We start from the raw sequence: 27,941 nt of genomic DNA on the forward strand, positions 1-27,941 counted from the left end.
CATGGTAACCGTCAATCACATTGACTGACGCAGAGCATAATCTTAGATCTATAATCTATTAAAGAATAAATACAAACAAAATATAATACCAATAGCCAAAATAAAAACAAACGTTTGCACACACATACAGCATCTATCTCGTTGAGAGCCTTCCACTGCTCGTAGGGCACAGCCACAGCCTCAGCTGTCTGGATGGTCCTCTTCATCTGGCTGGTCCACACCTTCAGATCCTTAATGTTCTGCTCTTGGATGAACTTCTCCAGACACTTTGCAAACTGACCAACAGGCAAGGAGAGAAATAATGACGTTACATGCAGTATATATTTCTATTACGAATAGATGGACAGACACATACAAACAAACACCTCCTTTCCCCTGCCAGACAGGCCAGAGTCTCCTCCGATGCGTCCCTTGACGTTGTGGTCACTCTCTCCATGGCGACACAGGTAGATGGAGCGTGGTGTGATGTGGATGTTCATCAGGTAGTAGACGATGCGACTCTGGATGTGGTCCTGGACCTGGTTCACCAGGTACCTCCGGCCCACATCCATTATCTTGATGTAGGACAGATCCCTGGGGGGGGGGGGTGGTGAGTGACTATCAGTATGAGTGACTAGCAGATTTATTAGCAGTGTGAGGCTGTTAAATGACTGCGGACCTTGTCCATGTGTATTCTATGTGTGTGTGTTCTCACCTGTCCAGTATATTGTCAGAGCGTATTCTGAAACCACTAGTGTGTGTGTACTCACCTGTCCAGTATTTTGTCAGAGCGTATTCTGAAACCACTAGTGTGTGTGTGTACTCACCTGTCCAGTATTTTGTCAGAGCGTATTCTGAAACCACTAGTGTGTGTGTGTACTCACCTGTCTAGAACCTCATCCAGTGGCTGGTAAGAGTTCTCATAGCACTTGATCCTCTTCATGAAATCCTCAACGACCTCTTCTGTATTACAGTCTATGTAGTCAGGACTACCCAGCTTCACTTGCTGCACAGACAGACAGGAAATCAAAACAGGAAGAGGAAATGAGTCAAGAGAAATAGAGAAAGCACATGCTAGGAGAGCATTTTAGCTAACCTTAACCCTTTTCCTAACGTTAACCCAAGTCTTCTTACCTGCCACGTTAATTATTCTAACCTGCTGCGTAAATTCTTCTAACATGCTATGGAAAAGTAGCTTCCGGTCGTAGCTGTACACCCTCTAGTCAGAACTGAAAAACAGCTCTCTCGCTTCATTTCTGAAAGTTAGCCAGGGCATATCAACACAAAGATGGTAGAAATTATTAAATCAGGAGGCCTGTCTTACAGGAATATAAAATATCAAAGCAGAAGTCTTGAATTTCCTGCGCAATCATGTCTGATCTTTTACATAACTAGTGGCCTACATACAATGCTGAAAGATAGCAGAGATATCACACACCACTATGTTCTCCGCAATGACATCAGGGTCTTCACACACAGACTCCACAAAGAACACCTGGGAGGTTGAAAATGAAGATTCAGTATAAAAAAACAATACAGTGAAATATTCTGTACACTATAAGAAAAGTAGTGAATCCCACGAATAGACAATAACTACAGATACTTACGTCTGACTCTGGGGTTCCATACCTTAAAGCCGTTCTGCTCTGCAAACCTGGTGATGGTCCCTCTCCTCTGCCGTGTGGTGTTAGTGGCATCAAACACCTGAGGCAATGAAGGCCAAACTCCAGTCAGTCACAACATCCTCATTACATTCAGGTTAAGAGTCCTGGGAGCACCAAGCAAAACATGAACATCTATATGAGTTGTGGTGCAAACTCAAACAAGTACTGTAGACTGAAGATCAATAGTGGGAAAAGGGTACACATGGTTATTTCTCGCAAAGTAGCCTACATGAACTAAAGGAGGAAGTACCAGTGACTCGCTCAATACGGAAGTGGTCAGATGACGCGGATGCTACACTACAGAACTGTTTTGCTAGCACAGACTGGAATATGTTCCGGGATTCATCCAATGGCATTGAGGAGTATACCACCTCAGTCGCCGGCTTCATCAATAAGTGCATCGATGAATTCTTCCCCACAGTGACCATAAGTACATATCCAAACCAGAAGCCATTGATTACATGGACATCCGCACCGAGCTAAAGGCTAGAACTGCCGCTTTCAAGGAGCGGGACTCTAATCCGGACGCATATAACAAATCCCGCTACGCCCTCAGACGAACCATCAAACAGGCAAAGCGTCAATACAGGAAAAAGATTGATGTCATGGCTTTAGAAGCTTCTGATAGGCTAATGTGGGAGAAAGGTAGACGTGCTGAAGGAAGGAAAAATAGAAATACATTAGCTAGCGAAAGAGGAGACTGGCAGCTGGCCCTGAGTGGAGATAACAGGTGGCCATACATCCCCAAGTAGGAACCACGCAACGGCCAGGCAAGCTGAATGTATGGCCATGACTAAATATATGCCAAGCGTAAGCATGCAATGCATGCATTATTTTCATATCCACATGAGGAGAGTTTAGCCACCATTATGTTAGAGCTAAAAGCAGATGTGGGCGTTATCCTCAGATATGGGCGTTATCCATTGGGTTGAAAGATAATGGTGACAGAACGCATAGGGGGTTTTACTTCATTTACATAAAGGGTGGACCTATGTATTGTATGTGCATAAAAGCAGAGCCGGGGCCTAAGGAAGGCAGTTGTTCCGCGGACCGGCTCGGCTTTACTACTCTGTATTAAAGTCTATATTGAATTGACAAGTTCTTGTAAGAAGTGTTATTCTTAAGACAATTTTCCACAACACTAATTGACTTCATTTGAGTCAATTGGAGGTGTACCTGTGGATGTATTTCAAGGCCTACCTTCAAACTCAGTGCCTCTTCGCGTGACATCATCGGAAAATCAAAAGTAAATCAGCCAAGACCTCAGAAAAAAAATTGCAGACCTCCACAAGTCTGGTTCATCATTGGGAGCAATTTCCAAATGCCTGAAGGTACCACGTTCATCTGTACAAACAACAGTACACAAGTATAGACACCATGGGGCCACGCAGCCGTCATACCGCTCAGGAAGGAGACGCGTTCTGTCTCCTAGAGATAAACGTACTTTGGTGCGAAAAGTGCAAATCAATCCCAGAACAACAGCAAAAGGACCTTGTGAAGATGCTGGAGGAAACAGGTACAAAAGTATCTATATCCACAGTAAAACAAGTCCTATATCGACATAACCTGAAAGGCCGATCAGCAAGAAAAGAAGCCACTGCTCCAAAACCGCCATAAAAAAGACAGACTACGGTTTGCAACTGCACATGGGGACAAATATCGTAGTTTTTGGAGAAATGTCCTCTGGTCTGATGAAACACAAATAGAACTGTTTGGCCATAATGACCATCGTTATGTTTGGAGGAAAAAGGGGGAGGCTTGCAAGCCAAAGAACACCATCCCAACCGTGACGCACGGGGGTGGCAGCATCATGTTGTGGAGGTGCTTTGCTGCAGGAGGGACTGGTACACTTCACAAAATAGATGGCATCATGAGGGAGGAAAATTATGTGGATATATTGAAGCAACATCTCAAGACATCAGTCAGGAAGTTAAAGCTTGGTCGCAAATGGGTCTTCCAAGCATACTGCCAAAGTTGTGGCAAAATGGCTTAAGGATAACAAAGTCAAGATATTGGAGTGGCCATCACAAAGCCCTGACCTCAATCCCATATAATATTTGTGGGCAGAACTGAAAAAGCGTGTGCGAGCAAGGAGGCTTACAAACCTGACTCAGTTACACCAGCTCTGTCAGGAGGAATGGGCCAAAATTCACCCAACTTATCGTGGGAAGCTTGTGGAAGGCTACCCGAAACGTTTGACCCAAGTTAAACAATTTAAAGGCAATTCAACCAAATACTAATTGAGTGTATGTAAACGTCTGACCCACTGGGAATGTGATGAAAGAAATAAAAACTGAAATAAATCACTCTACTATTATTCTAATATTTCACATTCTTAAAATAAAGTGGTGATCCTAACTGACCTAAGACAGGGAATTTTTACTTGGATTAAATGTCAGGAATTGTGAAAAACTGAGTTTAAATGTATTTGGCTAAGGTGTATGTAAACTTCATACCTGTTTCAAGCAGACCACCATAATCCCTGTGCCAGAGGAAGCAAAAGTAACCTGCCTAAATGATTACTAACCCGTAGCACTCACATCGGTAGCCATGAAGTGCTTTGAAAGGCTGGTCATGGCTCACAACACCATCATCCCGGAAACCTTAGACCCACTCCAATTTGCATACCGCCTCAACAGATCCACAATCTCAATCTTTCTTGAACTGCATTGTTGGTTAACGGCTTGTAAGTAAGCATTTCACGGTATTCGGAGCATGTGACAAATAAAATGTGATTTGAATTACATTTACTGTGCACCCTTTCCCCCCATTCATCAACATCCTCATTCACAAACTGATCATGAGCCACACTTAAGTCACTGTGGATCTAACCTGGGTCCAGTCTGTTTATCTAACATTCCACTCCAAGTACTCTGTGTCTTATGTTTATCAGGACAAGGTGTGCCAAGAAGTGAAATGATAGCTAAACAGACCTGTAGCCATACTAGGTGAGATCTACTCTACTCACCGCCACCTGGCCCCCCTCCACACTCAGGTACTGGCGCACATCATTCAGCGCTGTCAGTGCACACTGCCTATGGGTGGACACATACACAACAGAATCAAAAAGATGACCAGAAAGTGACACTGTAGGTAAAGATCTACAAAAATTAACTGAATTCAAACTTCGCTAATATAAAGCAACTGGTCAAAACGTAGATATTCATGTAAATACAACTCTTTGTTCTTTCAACGGTCTCTGCCTATTAAAAAGCCCAATAAAGAGTGCATTCCTTGCAACTTTGGTCTGTAATGAGATAAGTGAATAGAGTGGTGGGTTAGGCCTAACTTGACCCGTTCAGCTCATTCCAAAACCCCTCCTCCAGCCTCACCTCCTGATCTTCAGCCCCTCTTCATTGTCTGGACGGAAAAACTCAAAGGACTTGTAGATCTTCACACACTCTCTCCTGTACTGACCCACGTTGAACTCTAAACAACACAGACATAGTATCAGTCAACCCTATTTCCTGTGTGTGTGAGAGAGACCTCAAAAGAGACAGCTAATGAGAGAGCTTGAGCTGGTACCTTTGGTTGGCACACCAATCCAGTTGAGATAGCGGGTCAGCTTCTTGGAGATGTAGGTCTTACCTCTGGCTGGGAGGCCAACCGTCACAATAAGGGTGGGACAGTTGGTCATACATACTGAGAGAAAGAGAGAGGAGATACAGAAAAATAGGTGGAAAGAAATAGGACGAGAGAAAGTTTATTGAATATTGTACACAGACACAGTGAATGTCAGTGGATGGTACAGTCTGTCATTGAATCAAATGGGACCGTGACCCATTAATGCAAAATGTAATCAACAACTCAGACCATAATTAAAAGGTGTAGACTGGATGGAGAAGTTTTGTTGGATGATTTGAGAAAAGGTGAAGGAGATGCAAACAGATACTTGTATACACTAGGGTGATTTGTTGATGAAACAAAAACACAGCAAAAAAAGAAACGTCCTCTCACTGTAAACTGCGTTTCTCATACCTCCTTGCAGCATGCCTAAGGCATGTTCACGCAGATGAGCAGGGACCCTGGGCATCTTTCTTTGTGTTTTTCGGAGTCAGTAGAAAGGCCTCTTTAGTGTCCTAAGTTTTCATAACTGTGACCTTAATTGCCTACCGTCTGTAAGCTGTTAGTGTCTTAACGACCGTTCCACAGATGCATGTTCATTAATGTTTATGGTTAATTGAACAAGCATGGGAAACAGTGTTTAACCTGTTTGGGATAGGGGGCAGTATTTTCACGGCCAGATAAAAAACGTACCCGATTTAATCTGGTTATTACTCCTGCCCAGAAACTAGAATATGCATATAATTAGTAGATTTGGATAGAAAATACCCTAAAGTTTCTAAAACTGTTTGAATGGTGTCTGTGAGTATAACAGAACTCATATGGCAGGCCAAAACCTGAGAAGATTCTATACGGGAAGTGCCCTGTCTGACTATTTCTTGTCCTTCTTTAGCCTCTTTATCAAAAATACAGGATCTCTGCTGTAACGTGACATTTTCTAAGGCTTTCATTGGCTCTAGCAAGGCGCCAGAACGTGGAATGATAGCTCTGCAGTCTCTGGGCGAAAAACAGCAGGGGTTTTGGAGAGTGGTCCTTCTGAGAACAATGACACTGGCTTGCATGTGACGACTCCATGTTTTCCTTCTCTCTTTGAACGAATATGTCGTCGCCCAGTTGGAATATTATCGCTATTTTACGAGAAAAATCGCATAAAAATTTATTTTAAACAGCGTTTGACATGCTTCGAAATACGGTAATGGAATATTTTGACGGTTTTTGTCACGAAACGCGCCGACGCGTCACCCTTCGGATAGTTACCTGAACGCATGAACAAAACAGAGCTATTTGGATATAACTATGGATTATTTCGAACCAAAACAACATTTGTTGTTGAAGTAGAAGTCCTGGGAGTGCATTCTGACGAAGAACAGCAAAGGTAATCCAATTTTTCTTATAGTAAATCTGAGTTTGGTGAGTGCCAAACTTGGTGGGTGTCAAAATAGCTAGCCGTGATGGCTGGGTTATCTACTCAGAATATTGCAAAATGTGCTTTCACTGAAAAGCTATTTTAAAATCAGACACCGCGATTGCATAAAGGAGTTCTGTATCTATAATTGTTATGTTTTTTGTCAACGTTTATCGTGAGTAATTTAGTAAATTCACCGGACGTTTTCGGTGGGTATGCTAGTTCTGAACAAAACATGCTAATGTAAAAAGCTGTTTTTTGATATAAATATGAACTTGATTGAACAAAACATGCATGTATTGTATAACAATGTCCTAGGAGTGTCATCTGATGAAGATCATCAAAGGTTAGTGCTTCATTTAGCTGTGGTTTTGGTTTTTGTGACATATATGCTTGCTTGAAAAATGAGTGTGTGATTATTTCTGGCTGGGTACTCTCCTGACATAATCTGTTTTGCTTTCACTGTAAAGCCTTTTTGAAATCGGACAATGTGGTTAGATAAAGGAGAGTCTTATCTTTCAAATGGTGTAAAATAGTCATATGTTTGAGAAATTGAAATTATAGCATTTTTAAGGTTTTTCGTATTTCGCGCCAGGCGCTACCATTGGATATTGGCGAGGCGTTCCACATAAGAGGTTAAACCCTTTACAATGAAGATCTGTGAAATTAGATTTTTATGAATTATCTTTGAAAGACAGGGTCCTGAAAAGGGGAGGGTTTTTTTGCTGAGTTTAGCATGATTTTTGGGGATGATTTCCACAAAATTGTATCCATAGAAGGGTCCTTTGGAGGAAATATTCTTGACATATATTTGACATTTGTATCTTAAAGCATAATTGAGAAATAATGAATTGAAGTTGGAACATTTGTGACATTTTGGCCTCCTTTAAAAATTCCATGTTTCATCTGTATGTGTTAAAAAGCTCAAGTTTATGTCAAATGAAGCTTTACCGCTTGCTCTGTAATATGAGTAGCATTTTCTTACATTAATTCATGAATATTGAAAATATAAAGATTAATGCAAAAAATCTTTAATGATTTGGCTTTTTTTTTTAAATATATTTGTTGAACATATACTCTACAGCATTTCAAAGTTCTATAGTGGGTTCTCAGCTACTTTTAGAGTTAAGAGCCAATTTGTAAGCGTTACCAACAGAGTGAATGTGAAAATGGATTCAAAATGGTCACCCTCCGCTGGTGATTTGCAGGATGTGCAATGATGCAAGTTAAAAGGAGAGCAATTGGTTACATTGCCTACTATGCCAATTTATCTGTATGAAGTGGTCCATAACTTTAAAAAGAAGCTTCCTTTAAAAAGCAACTAATCACTTTGAAAACAGTCTGTGAAATAGACATGAGTCAAAATTGACTACAAAGTGTAAAAGGATAATTTTGGTTATAATGTCAGACGAGTCTAAAACGGAGTTTGGAACATCCGTCCGTCACAATGGGTTAATAAAGGTTGGGTTTTGATTTGATAATGTACATTTGCCCACTAACTTGGGGGTGAACAGCTGAGGTAATTGCTCTCTATCCAATAGCATATACAGTGAGACAGACCTGCCCAGCAGCCCGACTTTGTTTACATAAGACAACACATTGAGCATTCTTTTACTTGCGAAATACTGCACCAAACACCTTAGATGTAAAATTGCACAACTAAAACATCCTCTGCAAAAACGTCAAAATTAATTACAGATTTCTTGAGTTATCTTGGATTCATTCTGGGGATTTTGAGGAAGTGAAATAGGCTTCCACATCTACAGTGTCTCATGGGAGACAAACATCGGGATTTGGGCATTTAGCAGCTACCCATAGACTTCCAGTCACTGCGCTAATGCTAGTTAGCATTGACTTGCGAAACTACCTTTAACTTCTTTCATACTGGACACAGAGACATATAAATGGTATCCACAAGTTCATCTGACTATGGGGAAGTAGATAAAGTCTTGGAAGTATCCAAAATCTAGAAGTATCCCTTTAAGATACTAATGTCCCCCCCACCACCACAAATGTCCCCCCCACAACCACAACAAAAGGACCCTCCTATGGATTACATTTTGTGAAAATCCCCAAAAATCATTAGAGATGCTATGTCATGAACATTGCCAAAACCTTAAGGATTGACTTGAAATCAGCCACTTCATAACAGCCATGACCTGGTAGATACCAGAGTCTGGAGAAGCAGGTGGAAAGAAGAACGAATTGGCCAAATGAGGAACGAGGAGAAAGTAGAGCGGAGAGAGGAGCAGTAGGCATGATTAAGCCTTTTGTGTTGTTGACAGAGGGATTCTTGGAGAGAAAAAAATAAAATAAAAATAAAATCGCTCACATATCTAAGAGCAAGTCAAGCAGACAAAGTCTTTGGAAGAGCTTGTGAAGCTGTGCACACACACACACACACACACACACACACACACACACACACACACACACACGTTTCCAGATTTAATTAAAGCTGTAATATGTCACTTTTTGGGCAACCTGACCAAATTCACATAGAAATGTGAGTTTTCGAGCTGTCATTCTCATTGAAAGAAACTCTAAAAAGAGGTAGATATGTTCAGTGTGTGCTATTTCCCATTCCTAAGTTTAGTTTTTGTGTCTTTTACTTAAATTTCTTTACACCAGCTTCAAAAAGCTGAAAATACAATATTTTTGGCTACTGAAAATATATTTCACAGCGGTTTAGATGGTACAATGATTCTCTTGCTTGTTTTGTCACATAAATTGAAATGAGGTGAACTATTAGAATTTTAGCAACCAGGAAATTGCAGAGTGACTTCTGCAAAGAGACTTGATGCTCCTCAGTGTGATCCAGACTGCACACAGGCATACTATCTGGTGATCTCAGAATAACCAAGTTTCAGTGGTCAACTGGTTAGGCTTAAGTGAAACAGTCAACCAAAGTGCAAATAGAGTGACACAGCATAAAACACTGACCAACTGCGCCACTACTAACCTAGTTTGGTAAAAGTAATTATGTGGCCCCCTTCAAAACAGAGGGAGAAGTACTCTACTGTACTATAAAATCTGGCTGCTAACTGGCTATCCCTCCTCCTTAACCATTGTAAGCCCCTCCAGTGGCCCTATTGGCTAGGATTGGGGGGCTGGATTAGTGAAATCACACAAAGCCTGGCATGGTTCTTTGTTCTCCTTTCTCATTACTGTGCCAAATATACAAGCCAAAGGGGGAGAAAACCACCTCTGAAATCTGCAGTGTCTGCACCTGAAAGAGGAAGAGTCTCGAGCTCAGCACAAGGAAGCATCTGGAATAGTTCAGTGGGAGACAGTGTAGTTGTTTAGGGTGAGGACCACTAATCTATAATAAGAACAGGGAACAAATCAACCCTAAAAAACTACAGATCCCAAGCATGGTTGACTGAGCACTTAGCTGACTCAGCGAAAAGTAATCAGAATTGGGGAGCAAGGGAGACGAACCAAGTCTGCAGAGTACTCATCCCCCCCAACACTCAATTTCTCTCTCTTCTGCAAAACTTAAGTTATTTTCTTCATAAAATCCGCTGGGCCAATCACGGTTGGCACAGGAGTGAATCTGTATGTTTTCCCCCAGTATGTGTGTTAGACTTTAGTAGTTGGCTGCCTGTTATTTTGCGGCGCAACAAAACAGCAGTGTATATTGATAGTTTACCAGTCCCTTCTAAATGCTGCTGGGCCATGGACAGGTGGGGGTCCAAACAAACAAATAATTATACACAATCAGGCGCTCCTGTGCTATGTCAGTTCCATCAGTTCAATGCCGCCTTCACTGTGAACATTAGCTCAAATGATGTTTAACAATCCATAGTTAAACAATACAATAACCTTGTTGTATTGTACATGGTTGGGTAGTGCGGTCACCGGCAAATGGGCGCATTGTCATGTTTGTCATCTTCCTAGTCAAATTCAACACCGCGCTTCCTTACCAGTTTGATACCGTAGTAGGCCATGCGTAATTGCATAATGGCATTAATAAACAACGTTGGACAATTGTAACACCAAGAAAAACATCTTAAAAAGCCTCACCATTAGAGGCGAAATCGAAATGCTGCAACGTTGCACCCTTGGAGAAAATGTTGAGCGCACAGAACCTGGTCAGGTTTCGCAACGCCGCAGTGTGTGTATTAAAATATGAATATCTAAGTTCCATGAGGTAACGTTAGGCCAACAAAATATGAACATTTCTTAAAATAATCTGTATCTGCAATACGCCCATTGTGCGCTGTTGGCACAAGCCAGCCAAGGCAACTTACCCCTTCTCTGTGAAATGTGCTTTTCAGGCAGCCCGTTTTTACATGGCATCCATATTTTCTTCAGCGGGTTCTGAGTAAGCTCGCGGGGTGATGTTGCCATCATAACATCTTCGTTGGAAGTCATTTTGGTTGCTGCACCATGCCCCGTTTCTAAGCGACAGAAGTGGTACGTGATGCGGGCTGGTCTGCGCTACAGAGCTGAGAGGGAATGGATGTCATATCGGCTGACGAACATCAAACCTATACTATTACCGTAATGTCACTATGCTGAGCGCATCAAATGGTGTGAACTATTCATACATTCCGGACACCACGGTGTTTAGTGCATGCAGCACTGACTACACCTTTAGATGATCAGATTTCAAGAGTTATCTACATTTATAGCCCGAGTGCCAGTCTGTTTGTGCGATCATGCCAACTCACTGTGACTCATTGTCATGCCAAACATGTTTTTCTTAACAAGGTCAGCAATGGAATAGGCAAGAGCACAAATAGATCTGGGACCAGGCTAGTAGGCTACATTTATGACCATTCAATAAAGGTAAACAAAACGCTGTCATTTATTTTCTCTTTATTAACATTCCTATGAAAATGATCTGCAATTAACAGAGCATCTAAGTGGGTACATGTGTGTGTATTATTTTCTTGTCCAATGCTCACTTGAAAAGGGAATGCCAATGTCAATGTGACTTCCCCGGTTTAGCCTACAGGCCTAGGCTTAAATTATATTCATTAAATCTCAAAAACGAATCTTATTTAGGAAGACTATAAATGCTCCAAATACTGCCAGAGTTTTGCGCAAATATATACAGCACGTTTGTTTTTACATGCTTCTTAATGCTTTGTTCCCTATATAACAATGTAGCTACTGCACGCTACAAAGTAACAGTGAACTGTACCTGTACCGTAATAGAGTAGAACAGAGCACCCAGAAAAGTACAAAAGTAGAAAAGTACGGAAGGGAAAGATAACTCACACGAGTTTTTTTGAAAGACAAGTCTTCTGCTGTTCACATGCAACGCACATGGGACAACACAACACATCATGCATAGCATACTGTAGATTCACTGGTTATTTACAGCATCCGGTCAGCTTTTGATCAACTATGTTTCAATGACAATCAGTGAGTTGGGAAACTCATAATCACCCCAGTTGGCCACAAAGATGGAGGATAAAGTTAATTAAAACACGTTTATTATGCAACTATATAACAGTCGGTCTGTGTTTTGAATTGTAGCAATAGGATAAAACAGCTTTTAAACAGTATTGTTGTTTTATTGGCAAAATCGACATAAAGTTCTACAGAAGGAAGGTTGATGGAATATAGCATCATATTGTATGTAGCTAGTTTCCAAAATTGGGTACTCACTTTCAGAGCAGAGGAATCACAGCGCCCCCTTGTGTCATTTTCTTGCGACAAACTGTACTTTCTAAAAACACTAGGTGGTGCTGTCTACCCTTATTCCCCCAGAGCCACCCAGAAACATTTACTATATGGAAGCGCTTAGCTGCCGAAACCCAATTGGAGATGCAAATGATCAATCAATATCATGTTTGAATTTTCTTTTCCTAAATAGGTATGCATTTTTATGTGACAAAATTCAAACTGAAAGGCAAAAAAAGATATTGCATTATAATTTTCATGATTTAGTATGCTTGTCTGCCAATTAGACAAATACATAGCAAGTGCGTTTGAGATTATTTCCATGGTACTATCCAGTACAACACTGACACGTAAAAAAATTTAAACGCTTAAATGACAAATCATTTTTTCATGTTTGTCATTTCATTTCCTTGTTGTGGTAGCATGAATTGTGACTACCCCAAAATAAAATGAATTCTCAATTGGCAATGCTTTTCTATACTCTGTGTGGTTTAAGACTGTCAAAATTCAAATGCTTCATTTCGCTATTTAGTTTCCTCATTTGCATTATCGTTTTCGACATGTATTGATTGTCAATCAAACACTATGGTCGGGGTTTCGATAACGTGAGGCGTAAGAGGTTGCCTTTGCTTGCTGGCAATAGTCACACTCGCTTTGTGTACCCCTCATTATCTTTATTTGTAAATCATTCTACCTGTGAAGGGATCAACAAGACCTTTCTTTACTTCATCTGGAAAAGTAAGTCTCACAAACAAACAAAAAGTCCGTTCTCTCTAATAAAGGAGGTCTGGACCCAGCTAGCACAGTGGATCTGGGCCGATTCCGGCTGAGTCGTGTCACTCGGCCGACGTCATGTGGCCCGGCCCGAGTCTTAGGTACATATGTGAAAGCTATAAACCAAATCCATCTATAGAAGTAAGAAAATATTCTTGCAGGTTATAAAAAAGATTGACGAAGTATGGTTGGGAATAGCATTGTGTGAATGTGATATGAGAGATGTGTGAATGTGGAAATGAATCTGAAGTTTGGATAGTAACATAGAAATATGTATAATAAAATGATTGAGATTTGAATAATAAGCTTTGACATAACGTTATCTTGGGGGTTCATTCCTTCACTGGCAATCATAGAATATCAAGAGCGAGGTCATTGTCCCGGATTTTTTTTTTTTATATCTATCTTTTTTTAGCTGGGAGTATGTTTGGAGAGCTGCTTCGTAGCTGTGGAGAGTCTTTGAAAACGCACATGGAATGGTTGATGTGAGTACATAAGAATTTCTAACGTTATATATGGATTCTGTGATTATATGGAAATGAGACAAATTGTAAATGTGTATAATCGATTACTAGAGATTTGATGAAGTAATGACGGAAATAAACAAATAATATACTAACTTGCGCACCCAGACGTAGTAGTACGTCAGGTGAGAAAATAATAAATACACATTTTCAGAGTTGGTCCCCTTTATGGATCATTTGATAACAGATAAAGTTAAAGCATTATATGACAGTCTAAATGCTTATGGGATTATTTTCTGTCCAAGTAATACATTTAGAGAAACTGCCTTTAAGGCCTGAAAAATGTATTTTTTGCAGTAAGAGGTGAGTTGCTATATTTATTGAATTGATCCTTTTACAGTTATGGTGAATTAAGATGGAATCTCGATGTAATTTACACCGTCGTACAAAAACAAACTAAGGCTATTTTCTGGGAATTGTGTCGTTATTATGTGCCTGATGTTACGACTAGACAATTGTAAATTGGGTTATTTGCGGGATTTCTTCGTCATTTCAACAGCATTGGGTCTATGGTACTGACTAAAATCTGGGTTTCTGATTGTAATTCAACTATTGGTATGTTTTGCCTGGACAGATACGGCCGCCAGTGTTTGATTAAGACCGAGGTAAAGACAGTTTCAAGTTGGATATTCGCGCTTTCAAACCACTTGAGCCAGACTCCAAATAAGTGTCATTATGTTGGAAGAATTGCATACAGCATTGCACAGGTCTTATTTTCACGATATGGACATTAATTCGATTTCCAAAGCTAATAAACATGTGGAAATGTGAGCAATATTTTGTATTCCTTGTTGAATTAGTTAGGGAGCTTAAACAATGTACAAACTGTTTTTACATTTGATTTTCAACAGCTCATTGGTCATGTGACCTACTTGACTCAAACAAGGTCCAGAATGTCCACTGACTACCCTTCTATATTGCACACCCTTTAGTTTGTCCATTTATCTCACAAGATTTTACATGAATTTTTCCAAATTTACAATTTCAATAGCTCCTTGGTCATGTGACCTAGTGACTTCAAACAAGGTTCAGAGTGTCCACTGACCTTCATATCGCACACTCTGTTTGTCTACTTTCATATCATGCTATTAGACTTAAATCTGTAAGCTTTGCAGGCCTTCATTTCACATGGGTATTAAAAAATGTTTTTGAAGTTATCAAATGTTCCAGCCTCGGAATAACTATCTTTCACATGGACACTGAAAAGATCCACAAATGGCTGTATGTGGTATGGATCAAGGACAGGAGAGATGTTTGAACAGAGGTGCTTAAAGGAAGGCACACAGGTACGCCTCGAAAAATACTGTTTCATACGCTCTTTTAAAATCACAGTAACAGGCAGTGATTTGTCAGTCAGAGTGAGCTTGATAAGATGAAAGAATCCTTTTCATAGCATCACTTTCATACACTGTACATTAAGACAAATCCTTACATTTACATTACATTTACATTTAAGACATTTAGCAGACGCTCTTATACAGAGCGACTTATATGTTTAGTATTAGAACACAGTTTACATAACCTGATAATGACTTGATATTTGAGTGCATTCACAACAAGCCACCTGCAGGCAACTTAGAAAATACAATAGTGCATTTGAGGGTTTGTTTTTCCTGATGAAAATAGTTATTTGATGCATGGCCTACTATTTCTAACTGGAAAAATAAATTCCTATTTCTTTTGTGAGTAAAATCCTTTTTCCAAAATTGATTTAGGTACATTTTTGTGAAGAGGTATGAGGGTTGTGATATGGGTCATTTAATAGTAAAATCATTTAAGGGATCAGTACATTTCTATATTGCTTCCCCAGTATCTGCATGAACCATCAGGCCAAGTGTTTTTGGTTGACCCTGCTGGACAGAAAGAGAAGGAGGAATCGGAACACACTGCATTCAAATTCAGGTCTTAGTTATTCCATTGTACTGGATCTAATACATATTAGCATTTTACATACACTTAATGAATGTAAGAATTTTTTTATGGCATACTGTGAAAAACTCTCTTGGCTGCTGGCTCTGTCACTTTCAGACATGCGCAGAGAAGACTGAAAGGGGAAGGGAAGCTCTTGACTTGAAGCACAGGAGTTCTCTGTAAAGAGAGAGTAATCCAAAAGGCACAGACACACCCCTTGACTTTTAATTGGCACCATTGACCTGTATGTATTCTCTCCTGATTGGCTCTGTGGTGCACAATCTGACTAAAGAGCCAGGGGTATGAGGAGAGACATCCTCCTTTGTATTTATGGGAACAAATATTTCCTAACACTTTGGATCCTATTCTTGGACAGTTAGAAGACACAATGCGTCCATGCAAAAAAAAAAAAAACGAATTACTGTCCATGAGTAACCTCAACCTTGAGGGTCTGTGGGTGTTTGGGCCAATAAAGTGCCAACTCAATTGTACCAGTGACGAGTCTCTCATGCCCCTATGAACGGGGACAAAGGGCAATAGTTTTTAATCTAAACCAGCCCTTTTTTACTGGAGTACACTAACCCCTAATTGGGGCTCTTTTCTTGACACATAGTAGCAGTTTACCAGCTAAGAAGTCAAGAAGATCAAAAAGTAGATTGTTGTAAGGGTGTATTACGTCCTGTGCTGGCCCCATTGTCATATCCATTCTGGATTCTGAGTGGTAAAATCACAGCTGAAAAATGCCTCTATGTATGTGTATACATTTTCCCCCAAGACAGAACTGCCAAAGGGGGTGGAGTTGCAATCTACTGCAGAGACAGCCTGCAGAGTTCTGTCATGCTATCCAGGTCTGTGACCAAACAGTTCGAGCTTCTACTTTTAAAAATCCACCTTTCCAGAAATAAGTCTCTCATTGTTGCCCCTTGTTAAACAGACCCCCCTCAGCCCCCAGCTGCACCCTGGACACCATATGTGAATTAATTGCCCCCCATTTATCTTCAGAGTTTGTACTGTTAGGTGACCTAAACTGGGATATGCTTAACACCCCGGCCGTCCTACAATTTAAGCTAGATGCCCTCAATCTCACCCAAATTATCATGGAACCTACCAGGTACAACCCCAAATCCGTAAACTCGAGCACCCTCATAGATATCATCCTGACCAACCTGTCCTCTAAATATACCTCTGCTGTCTTCAACCAGGATCTCAGTGATCACTGCCTCATTGCCTGCGTCCGTAATGGGTCCGCAGTCAAACGACCACCCCTCATCACAGTCAAACACTCCCTAAAAACACTTCAGCAAGCAGGCCTTTCTAATCGACCTGGCCTGGGTATCCTGGAAAGATATTGACCTCATTCCGTCAGTAGAGGATGCCTGGTTATTCTTTAAAAGTGCTTTCCTCACCATCTTAAATAAGCATTCCCCATTCAAGAAATGTAGAACCAGGAACAGACATAGCCCTTGGTTCACTCCAGACCGGACTGCCCTTGACCAGCACAAAAAACATCCTGTGGCGTACTGCATTAGCATCGAATAGCCCCTGCGATATGCAACTTTTCAAGGAAGTTAGGAACTTATCGGCAGACTCAATAGCCTTGGTTTCTCAAATGACTGCCTCGCCTGGTTCACCAACTACTCAGTTGAGTGTGTCAAATCGGAGGGCCTGTTGTCCGGACCTCTGGCACAGTCTCTGTGATATTTAATTCAGGTGTGAGGCTGGTGGCCAGAGAGATGGATGAGTGGGGGGTGTTGGTAGCCCCCCTCGAAACACTAACACACTCAGCCCTGGGCCCTTTATCTCTTTCTCACACTCCCTGTGAGATGGGCAGGGTGTACAGTGGCCAGGTTGAGGACTGGGAAATATAGGACAAATAGTAACGGGTGGGCAAGGCTGCTAACAACTGCTGTAGGTATTTCTGTACCGGCTTCCAAACAAGTCAATTAGACTGTATAGTAGGTGTGTTGTCACTAGATTATTGTTATGTTGTTATCAGCCTGCACACAAACACAAAGGGCTGTGCACAGACCTTTCAGGGGGCAGGTGTGCAAAATTAAAAAACTATGGGGGTGCCTCTCTATGGGGGTGCCACAGGGTTCAATTCTCGGGTCGACACTTTTCTCTGTATACATTAACCTCTATGGGCTAGGTGGGACGCTTGCGTACCACCTACTCAACAGCCAGTGTAATCCCATGGCGTGATATTCAAATACCTCAAAAATGCAAAAACTTCAATTTTTCAAACATATGACTATTTTACACCATTTTGAAGACAAGACTCTCGCTAATCTAACCACACTGTCCGATTTCAAAAAGGCTTTACAACGAAAGCAAAACATTTGATTATGTCAGCAGAGTACCCAGCCAGAAATAATCAGACACCCATTTTTCAAGCTAGCATATAATGTCACATAAACCCAAACCACAGCTAAATGCAGCACTAACCTTTGATGATTTCATCAGATGACAACCCTAGGACATTAAGTTATACAATACATGCATGTTTTGTTCAATCAAGTTCATATTTATATCAAAAACCAGCTTTTTACATTAGCATGTGACTAGCATGTGACTAGCATTCCGACCGAACACTGCCGGTGAATTTACTAAATTACTCACGATAAACGTTCACAAAAAAACATAAATTATTTAAAGAATTATAGATACAGAACTCCTCTATGCACTCGATATGTCCGATTTTAAAATAGCTTTTCGGTGAAAGCACATTTTGCAATATTCTAAGTAGATAGCCCGGCATCACAGGGCTAGCTATTTAGACACCCAGGAAGTTTAGCACTCACCAAAGTCAGATTTACTATAAGAAAAATGTTATTACCTTTGCTGTTCTTCGTCAGAATGCACTCCCAGGACTTCTACTTCAATAACAAATGTTGGTTTGGTCCCAAATAATCCATAGTTATATCCAAACAGCGGCGTTTTGTTCGTGCGTTCAAGACACTATCCGAAAGGGTAAATAAGGGTGACGAGCATGGCGCATTTCGTGACAAAAAATGTCTAAATATTCCATTACCGTACTTCGAAGCATGTCAACCGCTGTTTAAAATCAATTTTTATGCAATTTTTCTCGTAAAAAAGCGATAATATTCCGACCGGGAAAGCGTGTATACGTACAAAGAGAGAGAAAATAAAAACATCTCGTGCCCTCGTGCACGAGCCTGAGTCTCAGAGTACTCTGACCAGCCACTATCCAAACGCGATAATGTGTTTCAGCCTGGGGCTGCCTCGATATCATTCAGCTTTTTCCCGGGCTCTGAGAGCCTATGGGAGCCGTAGGAAGTGTCACGTTACAGCAAAGATCCTCAGTCTTCAATAAAAAGAGCCAAGATGAACAACAACTTGTCAGACAGGCCACTTCCTGTTCAGAATCTTCTCAGGTTTTTGCCTGCCTAATGAGTTCTGTTATACTCACAGACACCATTCAAACAGTTTTAGAAACTTTAGGGTGTTTTCTATCCAAAGCCAATAATTATATGCATATTCTAGTTACTGGGCAGGAGTAGTAACCAGATTAAATCGGGTACGTTTTTTATCCGGCCGTGTCAATACTGCCCCCTAGCCCTAACAGGTTAATGATGTCGCTCTTGCGGCTGGTGATTCCCTGATCCACTTCGCAGACGACACCATTCTGTATACTACTAGGCCCTTCTTTGGACACGGTGTAAACTAACCATACAACTCTCCTTCCGTGGCCTCTAACTGCTCTTAAATGCAAGTAAAACTAAACGCATGCTCTTCCACCGATCGCTGCCTGCACCTGCCCGCCAACCTAGCATCACTACTCTGGACAGTTCTGACTTAGAATATGTGGACAACTATAAATACCTAGGTGTCTGGTTAGACTGTAAACTCTCCTTCCAGACTCATATTAAGCATCTCCAATCCAAAATTAAATCTAGAATCTGCTTCCTATTTAGCAACAAAGCATCCTTCACTCATGCTGCCAAACATACCCTCGTAAAACTGACTATCCTACCGATCCTTGACTTCAACGATGTAATTTACAAAATAGCCTCCAACACTCTACTCAGCAAATTGGATGCAGTCTATCAGTGCCATCCATTTTGTCACCAAAGCCCCATATACTAGCCACCACTGCGACTTGTATGCTCTCGTTGGCTTACCCTCACTTCATATTCATCGCCAAACCCACTGGCTCCAGGTCATCTACAAGTCCCTGCTAGGTAAAGCCCCACCTTATCTCAGCTCACTGGTCACCATAGCAGCACCCACCCGTAGCACGCGCTCCATCAGGTATATTTCACTAGTCACCCCCAAAGCCAATTCCTCCTTTGGTTGCCTTTCCTTCCAGTTCTCTGCTGCCAATGACTGGAGCGAATTGCAAAAATCACTGAAGCTGGAGACTCATATCTCCCTCACTATTTTAAGCATCAGCTATCAGAGCAGCTTACAGATCATTGCACCTGTACATAGCCCATCTGTAAATAGCCCATCCAACTACCTCATCCCCATATTTTTATTTATATTTTTTTGCTCCTTTGCACCCCAGTATCTCTACTTGCACATTCATCTTCTGCACATCTATCACTCCAGTGTTTATTTGCGAAATTGTAATTATTTCGCCACTACACCCTATTTATTGCCTTTACCTCCCTAATCTTACTTAATTTGCACACACTGTATATAGACTTTTCTATTGTGTTATTGACTTTACGTTTGTTAATTCCATGTGTAACTCTGTGTTGTTGTTTGTGTCACACTGCTTTGCCAGGTCGCAGTTGTAAATGAGAACTTGTTCTTTGTGATATGACTTTCTTTAAGCATGTACTGATGAAACTGTCACTTAATATTTTTTTTTCTTAGTCTACAAACGCTCTACATTTATTCACTCTGTGATAGGGTTGTGTAACGGCCGTCGTCAGAATTAGACCAAGGTGCAGCAGAGGATGTGTTCATCATTAGAATTTTAATAAAAAAAAGAGAACACTTTACAAAAACTAAACAAAAACGACCAGAAACAGTCCTGGCGGGCGGCTCCGGGACAGGCGGGCGGCTCTGGTGGCTCCGGGACAGGCGGGCGGCTCTGGCGGCTCCGGGGCAGGCGGGCGGCTCTGGCGGCTCCGGACAGGCGGGCGGCTCTGGCGGCTACTGACTGGCGGGTGGCTCTGGCGGCTCCTGACTGGCAGGCGGCTCTGGCGGCTCCGGACTGGCGGGCGGCTCTGGCGGCAGAGCCGCCCGCCAGCCCGGTGAGTCCTGTGCCTGCGCCTAGGGCCAGGTCTCTTACATGTCTCCTCAGCCTTGTGAATCCTGGGTCAGTGCCGCCGGAGCCACCAGGGACGCCCGCCAGCCGGGCGCAGCCATCGCCGCCCGCCAGCCGGGCGCAACCAGGGTCGCCCGCCAGCCGGGCGCAACCATCACTGCCCGCCAGCCGGGCGCAACCATCGCCGCCCGCCAGCCGGGCGCAACCAGGGTCGCCCGCCAGCTGGGCACAGCCATCGCCGCCCGCCAGCCAGGCGCAGTCAGGGTCGCCCACCAAACCTTCGGCACGGCCAGGTGCGCCACCTAAGAGGGCGACGCGGAGGGTGGAGCAGAGGCCACGTCCCGCACCTGAGCCGCCGCCGTAAGAAGGCCCACCCGGACCCTCCCCTTCAGAGTCAGATTTTGCGGTCGGAGTCCGCACCTTGGGGGGGGGGGGGGGGGGGGTACTGTAACGCCCTGGCCATAGAGAGGGGTTTTTGTTCTTTATTTTGGTTAGGCCAGGGTGTTACATTGGGTGGGCGTTCTATGTTCCTTTTTCTATGTTTTTGTATTTCTTTGTTTTGGGCCGTGTGTAGCTCCCAATCAGGCACAGCTGAAGTTCGTTGTTGCTGATTGGGAGTCACACATAAGGAGCATGTTTTTCCTTTGGGTTTTGTGGGTAATTGTTTCTGTTAAGTGTGTTTCCTGATAGGACTGTTTCTGGTCGTTTTTGTTTCGTTTTTTGTAAAGTGTTCTCTTTTTTGAATTAAAATTCTAATGATGAACACATCCTCTGCTGCACCTTGGTCTAATTCTGACGACGGCTGTTACAGGTTGGATCCTATATGCTACTTTTATTGTTGTCCTGTAAATGTTTCAGTGCCTATAATTTAGGCTGTGTGTAGAATGGGGCATAAAGGAAATTACCCCACTACTAAATTACTACTAGATTATAGTGATAAGAACACAGCATACACATTTGGCTTGTGTATTCATTTGCCTATAACTAATCAGTATTCCATTATGTTTACATAAAAAAGAGAGTTCTTCAAAATGAGAAGATCCTGCCATGGAAAAGACGACTGGGTGGACATAAAGTGGAAAGGAGGGGAAATAACTCACACCATGCAGCAGGACACCCTCAGCTGCGGGGTCTTTGTAATGCAGGTTTGATAGTTATATTTTCAATAATGAATGGTTAGCTGTTATGTGACAATTAGGTCAAAAACTCTTCTTTTTTGGTGTAGATGGCCAAGGAAGTTGCACAGAACTTCCCCTCCCAAATTGATATGGAACCTTCAAAAACACATGGATCAACTGCGAAAAGAAATGGCTGAGGATATACTAAAAATGTCTGGTATGTAATGACATTAAATTCAAAGTAAATGTAAATTCTTTATTTTTATGTAGTTGTGTGGGACAGCCATATGTTCAGTTCATGCCTATGATTTCAGAGTTCAACAAAGTCAACAACTGCTTCATGTGTGCCACTGATAAAGAACCTGGATGTGGCCAAAAGACTGACTGGGTTAATAACTTTATTTAACATGTTTATAATCTTTTGACAACAGTGACAGCATGTAAGACAATTTATGATATAACACAATGGATGGCTAATTCGTCATACTGCATTGATATTATTTATAACGTGTTACGCTTTGTTTTGTTTGAATGTTTTGCATGCCAACGGTGGTTCCATGTGCTGTAACTAGGAATGAAGACAAAATTGTTAAACAGAGTAAAGAACACAAACTGGAAGTGCAGTCTTTGTTGTTGAACATGTATGCTATACCCCATCCACACTGAAGAGGCTCTGAAATGTACATCAACCAAGGATAAATAGAAAGTTAACTGTGAAATATTTCATACTTATTTGAAGTTAAGTGTTGTTGACATGTTGGAAAATATTAAAGGTCTACAATTTCTGTTTAATTTGTCAATATTCAATTTTTATTCATTGATTTACTGATTATATTCATTGATTTTCAGTATATGTATTGACCAGCAAACCCATTGCAGCCTACCTCACTAGCTGACTCTCCATCCCTGCTTTGGACAATTAATAGCATGACTCTCGTAATTTGCCCTTTTCCTTTATGGTTGATATTAACGACAAAAGGAGATATTATCTCCTATTGTGTACCGCTGTTAAATACTGTGGGGGGAAAATAAGTACTTAGAACAACCATTTATTATAGATAAATATTAAAGAAAAGGGTAAGTCCCAACACTGGACTGAACCCCCTAATTGTCAAACTAATATTAATGTACAACAATATAGAAGATACATGACTAGAGGTTATGCAATATGGGTGTATATCCACTGCACACTTATTAGGTGTGTAATTGACATGACAAAGGAGCTATTGAAATCTAAAACTATGAAAAATGTACGTTACACCGCGTGATTTTACAGTACACAAACAAGAGTGTGCAATATAGAAGGGTACATGCTGCACCATGTTTGAAGTAAGTAGGTCACATGACCAAGGAGCTGTTGACATTTTAAATTTTTTTAAATTCATGTAAAATCTTGTGAGATAAATGGACTAACTAAAGGGTGTGCAATATAGAAGGGTAATCAGTGGACATACTGAACCTTGTTTGAAGTCATTAAGTCACATGACCAAGGAGCTATTGACATTTAAAATTTAGAAAAACGTGTGTAAAAACATGAGATGAAAATGGACAAACTAAAGGGTGTGCAATATAGAAGGGTAGTCAGTGGACATTCTGAACCTTGTTTGAGTCCAGTAGGTCATATGACCAATGAGCTATTGAAATAAAAAAATGTAAATTAATAATTTAAAATCGTGCGAGATGTAAATCGACAAAAAATAAATGTGTGCAATGTGTGTCTATGCCATCAGGTTAGCTAGAACCAGTTTTGAACGTTTTAGAGTAATGTTTAAATAGCTATTGAAATTTGAAAAATTTGATTTGTCATTATGTTGACGGTCCTAAAACTGCTGTTGGTGGACGTAAGGAAAACTACAGGCGAATATCCAATCTGAAACTGTCTTTACCTCGGTTTGATTAAGATATAAACTGAACTTTTAACAGCTTGCTTAGTTCAAATTGAAAGACTAATTTATTCAACATAAATAGCGAGGCGATTTCGATGTAATACGTCGTCTGTTGCCTAAATGGTCTGCTGGAATAACATATTGAGAATGGAGTTGTATTTATATAACTGAATCAAAGAAGAGACAGTTACCTAAATCAAATGAATTCTAATAATAGCAAATTGCGATTGCGATAGAGTTTTGCCCACCGGAGTAGTTTTTCTTTTATTTTTATGGATTGACTGATGTATTTTATAAATTTGGCCCATTACATGTTATTTTTAAAGTCTTGGACATTTCATAAGTGTGAAGCAGTGGTTAGTAATACAAATATAGTAATATTGATAAGGAAGATTGACGTAAACTTAATGAGTGTTGACAGTATGTGAATGGTAATATGTTAGTGTTTTTTTTTGTATTGCGCTCTAATGATGCGATATTTTAGTAATTTTAAAAGCTGAGGTTTCAATACAAGGTTAAATGATGAGTAGAGGGTTTGAGCCTTGATTTGTAAAAAAGATAAGCTGCGGTTGAAAGCGAGCAGCGAGGGGGACATTTGAAGTAGAGGTATGAGAAACATACTTTGACGGTTGCTGATTACTGTTGCTTGGTTTTATAGTTTATGTAACACCAGTGAATTTGAGCAGGAAGTTAATGTATTCTAACATTTTATAATCAGATTCCATTACGTGAAACAGTGTCCGGTCATTAAAGTGGATTGCAGGTTGAGTTTGAGTGTATTTTTATTTTTACAGGGACAGTGCACATTAGTCACAGTTGTGTGTGTCTGATTGCAGGGTATTCCAGACATGGGAAGTTCTCACAGAGAAAGCAGATTGACTGAAGGTGCTTTTCCTTAAGGGAACTATACAGTCACCTCTCATGGCAGACCTTGTGGATCTGCTCCCATAGGTTTGGGTTTTCTGTTTAACAAAAGTACTGAGTGGAGGGGGAGCCAGGCCATTTAGGATCTTGAATACAAGACATGCGTCAGTGTATAGCACACGATTTTTCCAACTCAGGAGCTCATGCTTTCTGAGAATGTAACAGTGATGATGGCTATTGGGCTTCCTATCAAGCACTTTGACAGCCTGTTTGCAGACAGACTGAATGGGTTTTAATTAGAGGTCGACCGATTAATCGGAATGGCCGATTAATTAGGGCTGATTTGAAGTGTTCATAACAATCGGAAATCGGTATTTTTGGACCTTTATTTAACTAGGCAAGTCAGTTAAGAACACTTTCTTATTTTCAATGACGGCCTAGGAACGTTGGGTTAACGGCCTTGTTCAGGGGCAGAACGACAGATTTTTCCCTTGTCAGCTCGGGGATTCAATCTTGCAACCTTACGGTTAACTAGTCCAACGCTCTAACCACCTGCTTTACATTGCACTCCACGAGGAGCCTGCCTGTTACGCGAATGGAGTAAGAAGCCAAGGTAAGTTGCTAGCTAGCATTCAACTTATCTTATAAAAACAATCCATCATAATCACTAGTTAACTACACATGGTTGATGATATTACTTGTTTATCTAGCCTGTCCTGCATTGCATATAATCACTTAGGTACACGTTGCTCCAACCATAAACATCAATGCCTTTCTTAAAATCAATACACAAGTATATATTTTTAAACCTGCATATTTAGTTAATATTGCCTGCTAACATGAATTTCTTTTAACTAGGGAAAATGTGTCACTTCTCTTGCAAACAGAGTCAGGGTATATGCAGCAGTTTGGGCCGCCTGGCTCATTGCGAACTGTGAAGACTATTTCTTCCTAACAAAGACAGCCGACTTCGCCAAACGGGGGATGATTTAACAAAAGCGCATTTGCAAAAAAAGCACAATCGTTGCACGACTGTACCTAACCATGAACATCAATGCCTTTTTTTAAATCAATACACAGAAGTATATATTTTTAAACCTGCATATTTAGCTAAAAGAAATCCAGGTTCGCAGGCAATATTAACCAGGTGAAATTGTGTCATTTTGCGTTCATTGCACGCAGAGTCAGGGTATATGCAACAGTTTGGGCCGCCTGGCTCGTTGCGAACTAATTTGCCAGAATTTTACGTAATTATGACATAACATTGAAGGTTGTGCAATGTAACAGCAATATTTAGACTTAGGGATGTCACCGTTAGATAAAATATGGAACGGTTCCGTATTTCACTGAAAGGAAAAATGTTTTGTTTTCGAGATGATAGTTTCCGGATTTGACCTTATTAATGACCAAAGGCTCGTATTTCTGTGTGTTATTATGTTATAATTAAGTCTATGATTTGATAGAGCAGTCTGACTGAGAGGTGGTAGGCAGCAGCAGGCTCATAAGCATTCATTCAAACAACATTTTCGTGCGTTTTGCCAGCAGCTCTTCGCAATTCTTCAAGCATTGCGCTGTTTATGACTTCAAGCCTATCAACTCCCAAGATTAGGCTGATGTAACCGATGTGAAATGGCTAGCTAGTTAGCGGGTGTGCGCTAATAGCGTTTCAAACGTCACTCGCTCTGAGACTTGGAGTAGTTGTTCCCCTTGCTCTGCATGGGTAACACTGCTTTGAGGGTAGCTGTTGTCGATGTGTTCCTGGTTCGAGCCCAGGTAGGAGCGAGGAGAAGGACGGAAGCTATACTGAAAAATCATAATCGGTCAACCTCTAGTTTTAATGTTGTACCGCAAGCTTGGGCACAACTAGTCAAGCAGTATGTTAAGTGAGGGAGTATCATAGATTTGAAGTACAGTTGTTCTACCTCTGTCAAACAATTTTGTGTGTATTGGAAATTAGCTAGTTGAATTTGGTTATTTGAGTTACCTTTTTCACTTGCTTTTTAAAAGAGAGGTTGGAATCAAGTATGATGCCAAGGTACTTAAAATCAGATACCACCTGGAGCTTTTCCCCTGACACATAGACATCTGGCTCAGTGGCATCAGTTGTCCTCTTTGTGAGGAACATGCAGCCAATCTTTTTACATTGAGATGCAAACATAAGTCCCTGAGCCACTTTGTAACCTGGACCATTACAGTAGTGAGTTCTTGTGTAGCTTATTGTTTGCTCTTTGCATGCACATATCACTGTATCATCTGCATACATTTGAACTTCAGACCCAGTACAGACTGAAGACAGATCATTAATATACAGGCTGAACAGTATTGACCCTTGGGGCACGCCCACATCATCGCTAAGAGTGGGCGACAGTTTTGACTATTATGCTGATGAGACAGCACTAACTTTTTGAAGGCTCTAGATTTGTTAAACAAAAGGTTAATATCTTTACTAAATTAATGCAACAGGTTGAAATGATTAGATTACTGGAAAGGGGTTACGAGTTTGTTTATTGTTTATTTTAGGTGTCGATTTCACTTAATGAATCACTGTAGTATCTGAGTGTTTTGAGTAGGATTCTTCCTTCCTGGACTGATGGAAGTCCCCTACAGTATGTATGTTCGGGGAGACGTAGGAGATCGCGTCTCAAACAACTTTCTATTAAATGCCTGGGATCAAATATCACTGATTCCTTACGCTGAGAAAGGTACTACATTTGCGACAGAAAAAAAGTATTACATTTAGAGGGGTAGCAGGAACAATCAAAGGGGAAACAGCTATCACATATGTTGTTAGACATTGGTCTAGTAATGATACCAGGATAATTTGACATGGTTATGGAAAAGAGAGACCAGTCATATAATATGGGAGTGAATTGTTGACTTGGTGGCAAAATACATGTTGCAGTGTCCAAGGGTAGCACATGCTAAATTAAGCGCACATAAACCATTGAGGTAGATTAAAACAAACGATTAATGATTTGAGGGAGTACAGTGGACTTATTATTATCAGGTTTTGTTTTTCTTTGAAACTTTTGGGTTGCTGAAACGGTGTAGTATAGTGAAGGCTACCAAAATATTGTTGGGGTTTTTTTCCGGGAAAATGGGGGTTTCAGGTAGAGGTCAACCGATTAATCGGAATGGCTGATTAATTAGGGCCGATTTGCAAATTTTCATAACAATCGGTAATCTGCATTTTTGGAAACCGATTATGGCCGATTACATTGCACTCAATGAGGAGACTACGTGGCAGGCTGACTACCTGTTATGCAAGTGCAGCAAGGAGCCAAGGTAAGTTTCTAGCTAGCATTAAACTTATCTTAGCAACTTATCTTATAAAAAACAATCTTAACATAATCACAAGTTAACTACACATGGTTGA

At 41.0% G+C, this 27,941-nt stretch overlaps 1 protein-coding gene across 4 annotated transcripts in view; it reads right to left on the minus strand.

The window, feature by feature from the left end:
- pfkfb4b (6-phosphofructo-2-kinase/fructose-2,6-biphosphatase 4b) overlaps window positions 1-27,941 on the minus strand; it is a 55,593-nt gene that overhangs the window by 6,120 nt on the left and 21,532 nt on the right. Inside the window, exons 1-9 of one of the 4 annotated variants that reach the window (XM_014167108.3) lie at window positions 10,866-11,133; window positions 5,169-5,285; window positions 4,976-5,072; window positions 4,612-4,678; window positions 1,609-1,683; window positions 1,418-1,474; window positions 864-985; window positions 366-573; window positions 129-275 (exon numbers count right to left, since the gene is read on the minus strand). In XM_014167108.3, the coding sequence (XP_014022583.1) occupies window positions 129-275; window positions 366-573; window positions 864-985; window positions 1,418-1,474; window positions 1,609-1,683; window positions 4,612-4,678; window positions 4,976-5,072; window positions 5,169-5,285; window positions 10,866-10,989 (1,014 nt within the window). In that variant the 5' untranslated portion in view covers window positions 10,990-11,133. Of the gene's footprint in view, window positions 1-128; window positions 276-365; window positions 574-863; window positions 986-1,417; window positions 1,475-1,586; window positions 2,071-4,611; window positions 4,679-4,975; window positions 5,073-5,168; window positions 5,286-10,865; window positions 11,134-27,941 lie in introns of those variants that run through there. The other 3 variants (XM_014167109.3, XM_045705433.2, XM_045705434.2) reach the window with 3 other exon arrangements.

Source organism: Salmo salar, chromosome 22 (assembly GCF_965601325.2).
Source record: "Salmo salar chromosome 22, fSalSal1, whole genome shotgun sequence".
Taxonomy (NCBI): domain Eukaryota; kingdom Metazoa; phylum Chordata; class Actinopteri; order Salmoniformes; family Salmonidae; genus Salmo; species Salmo salar.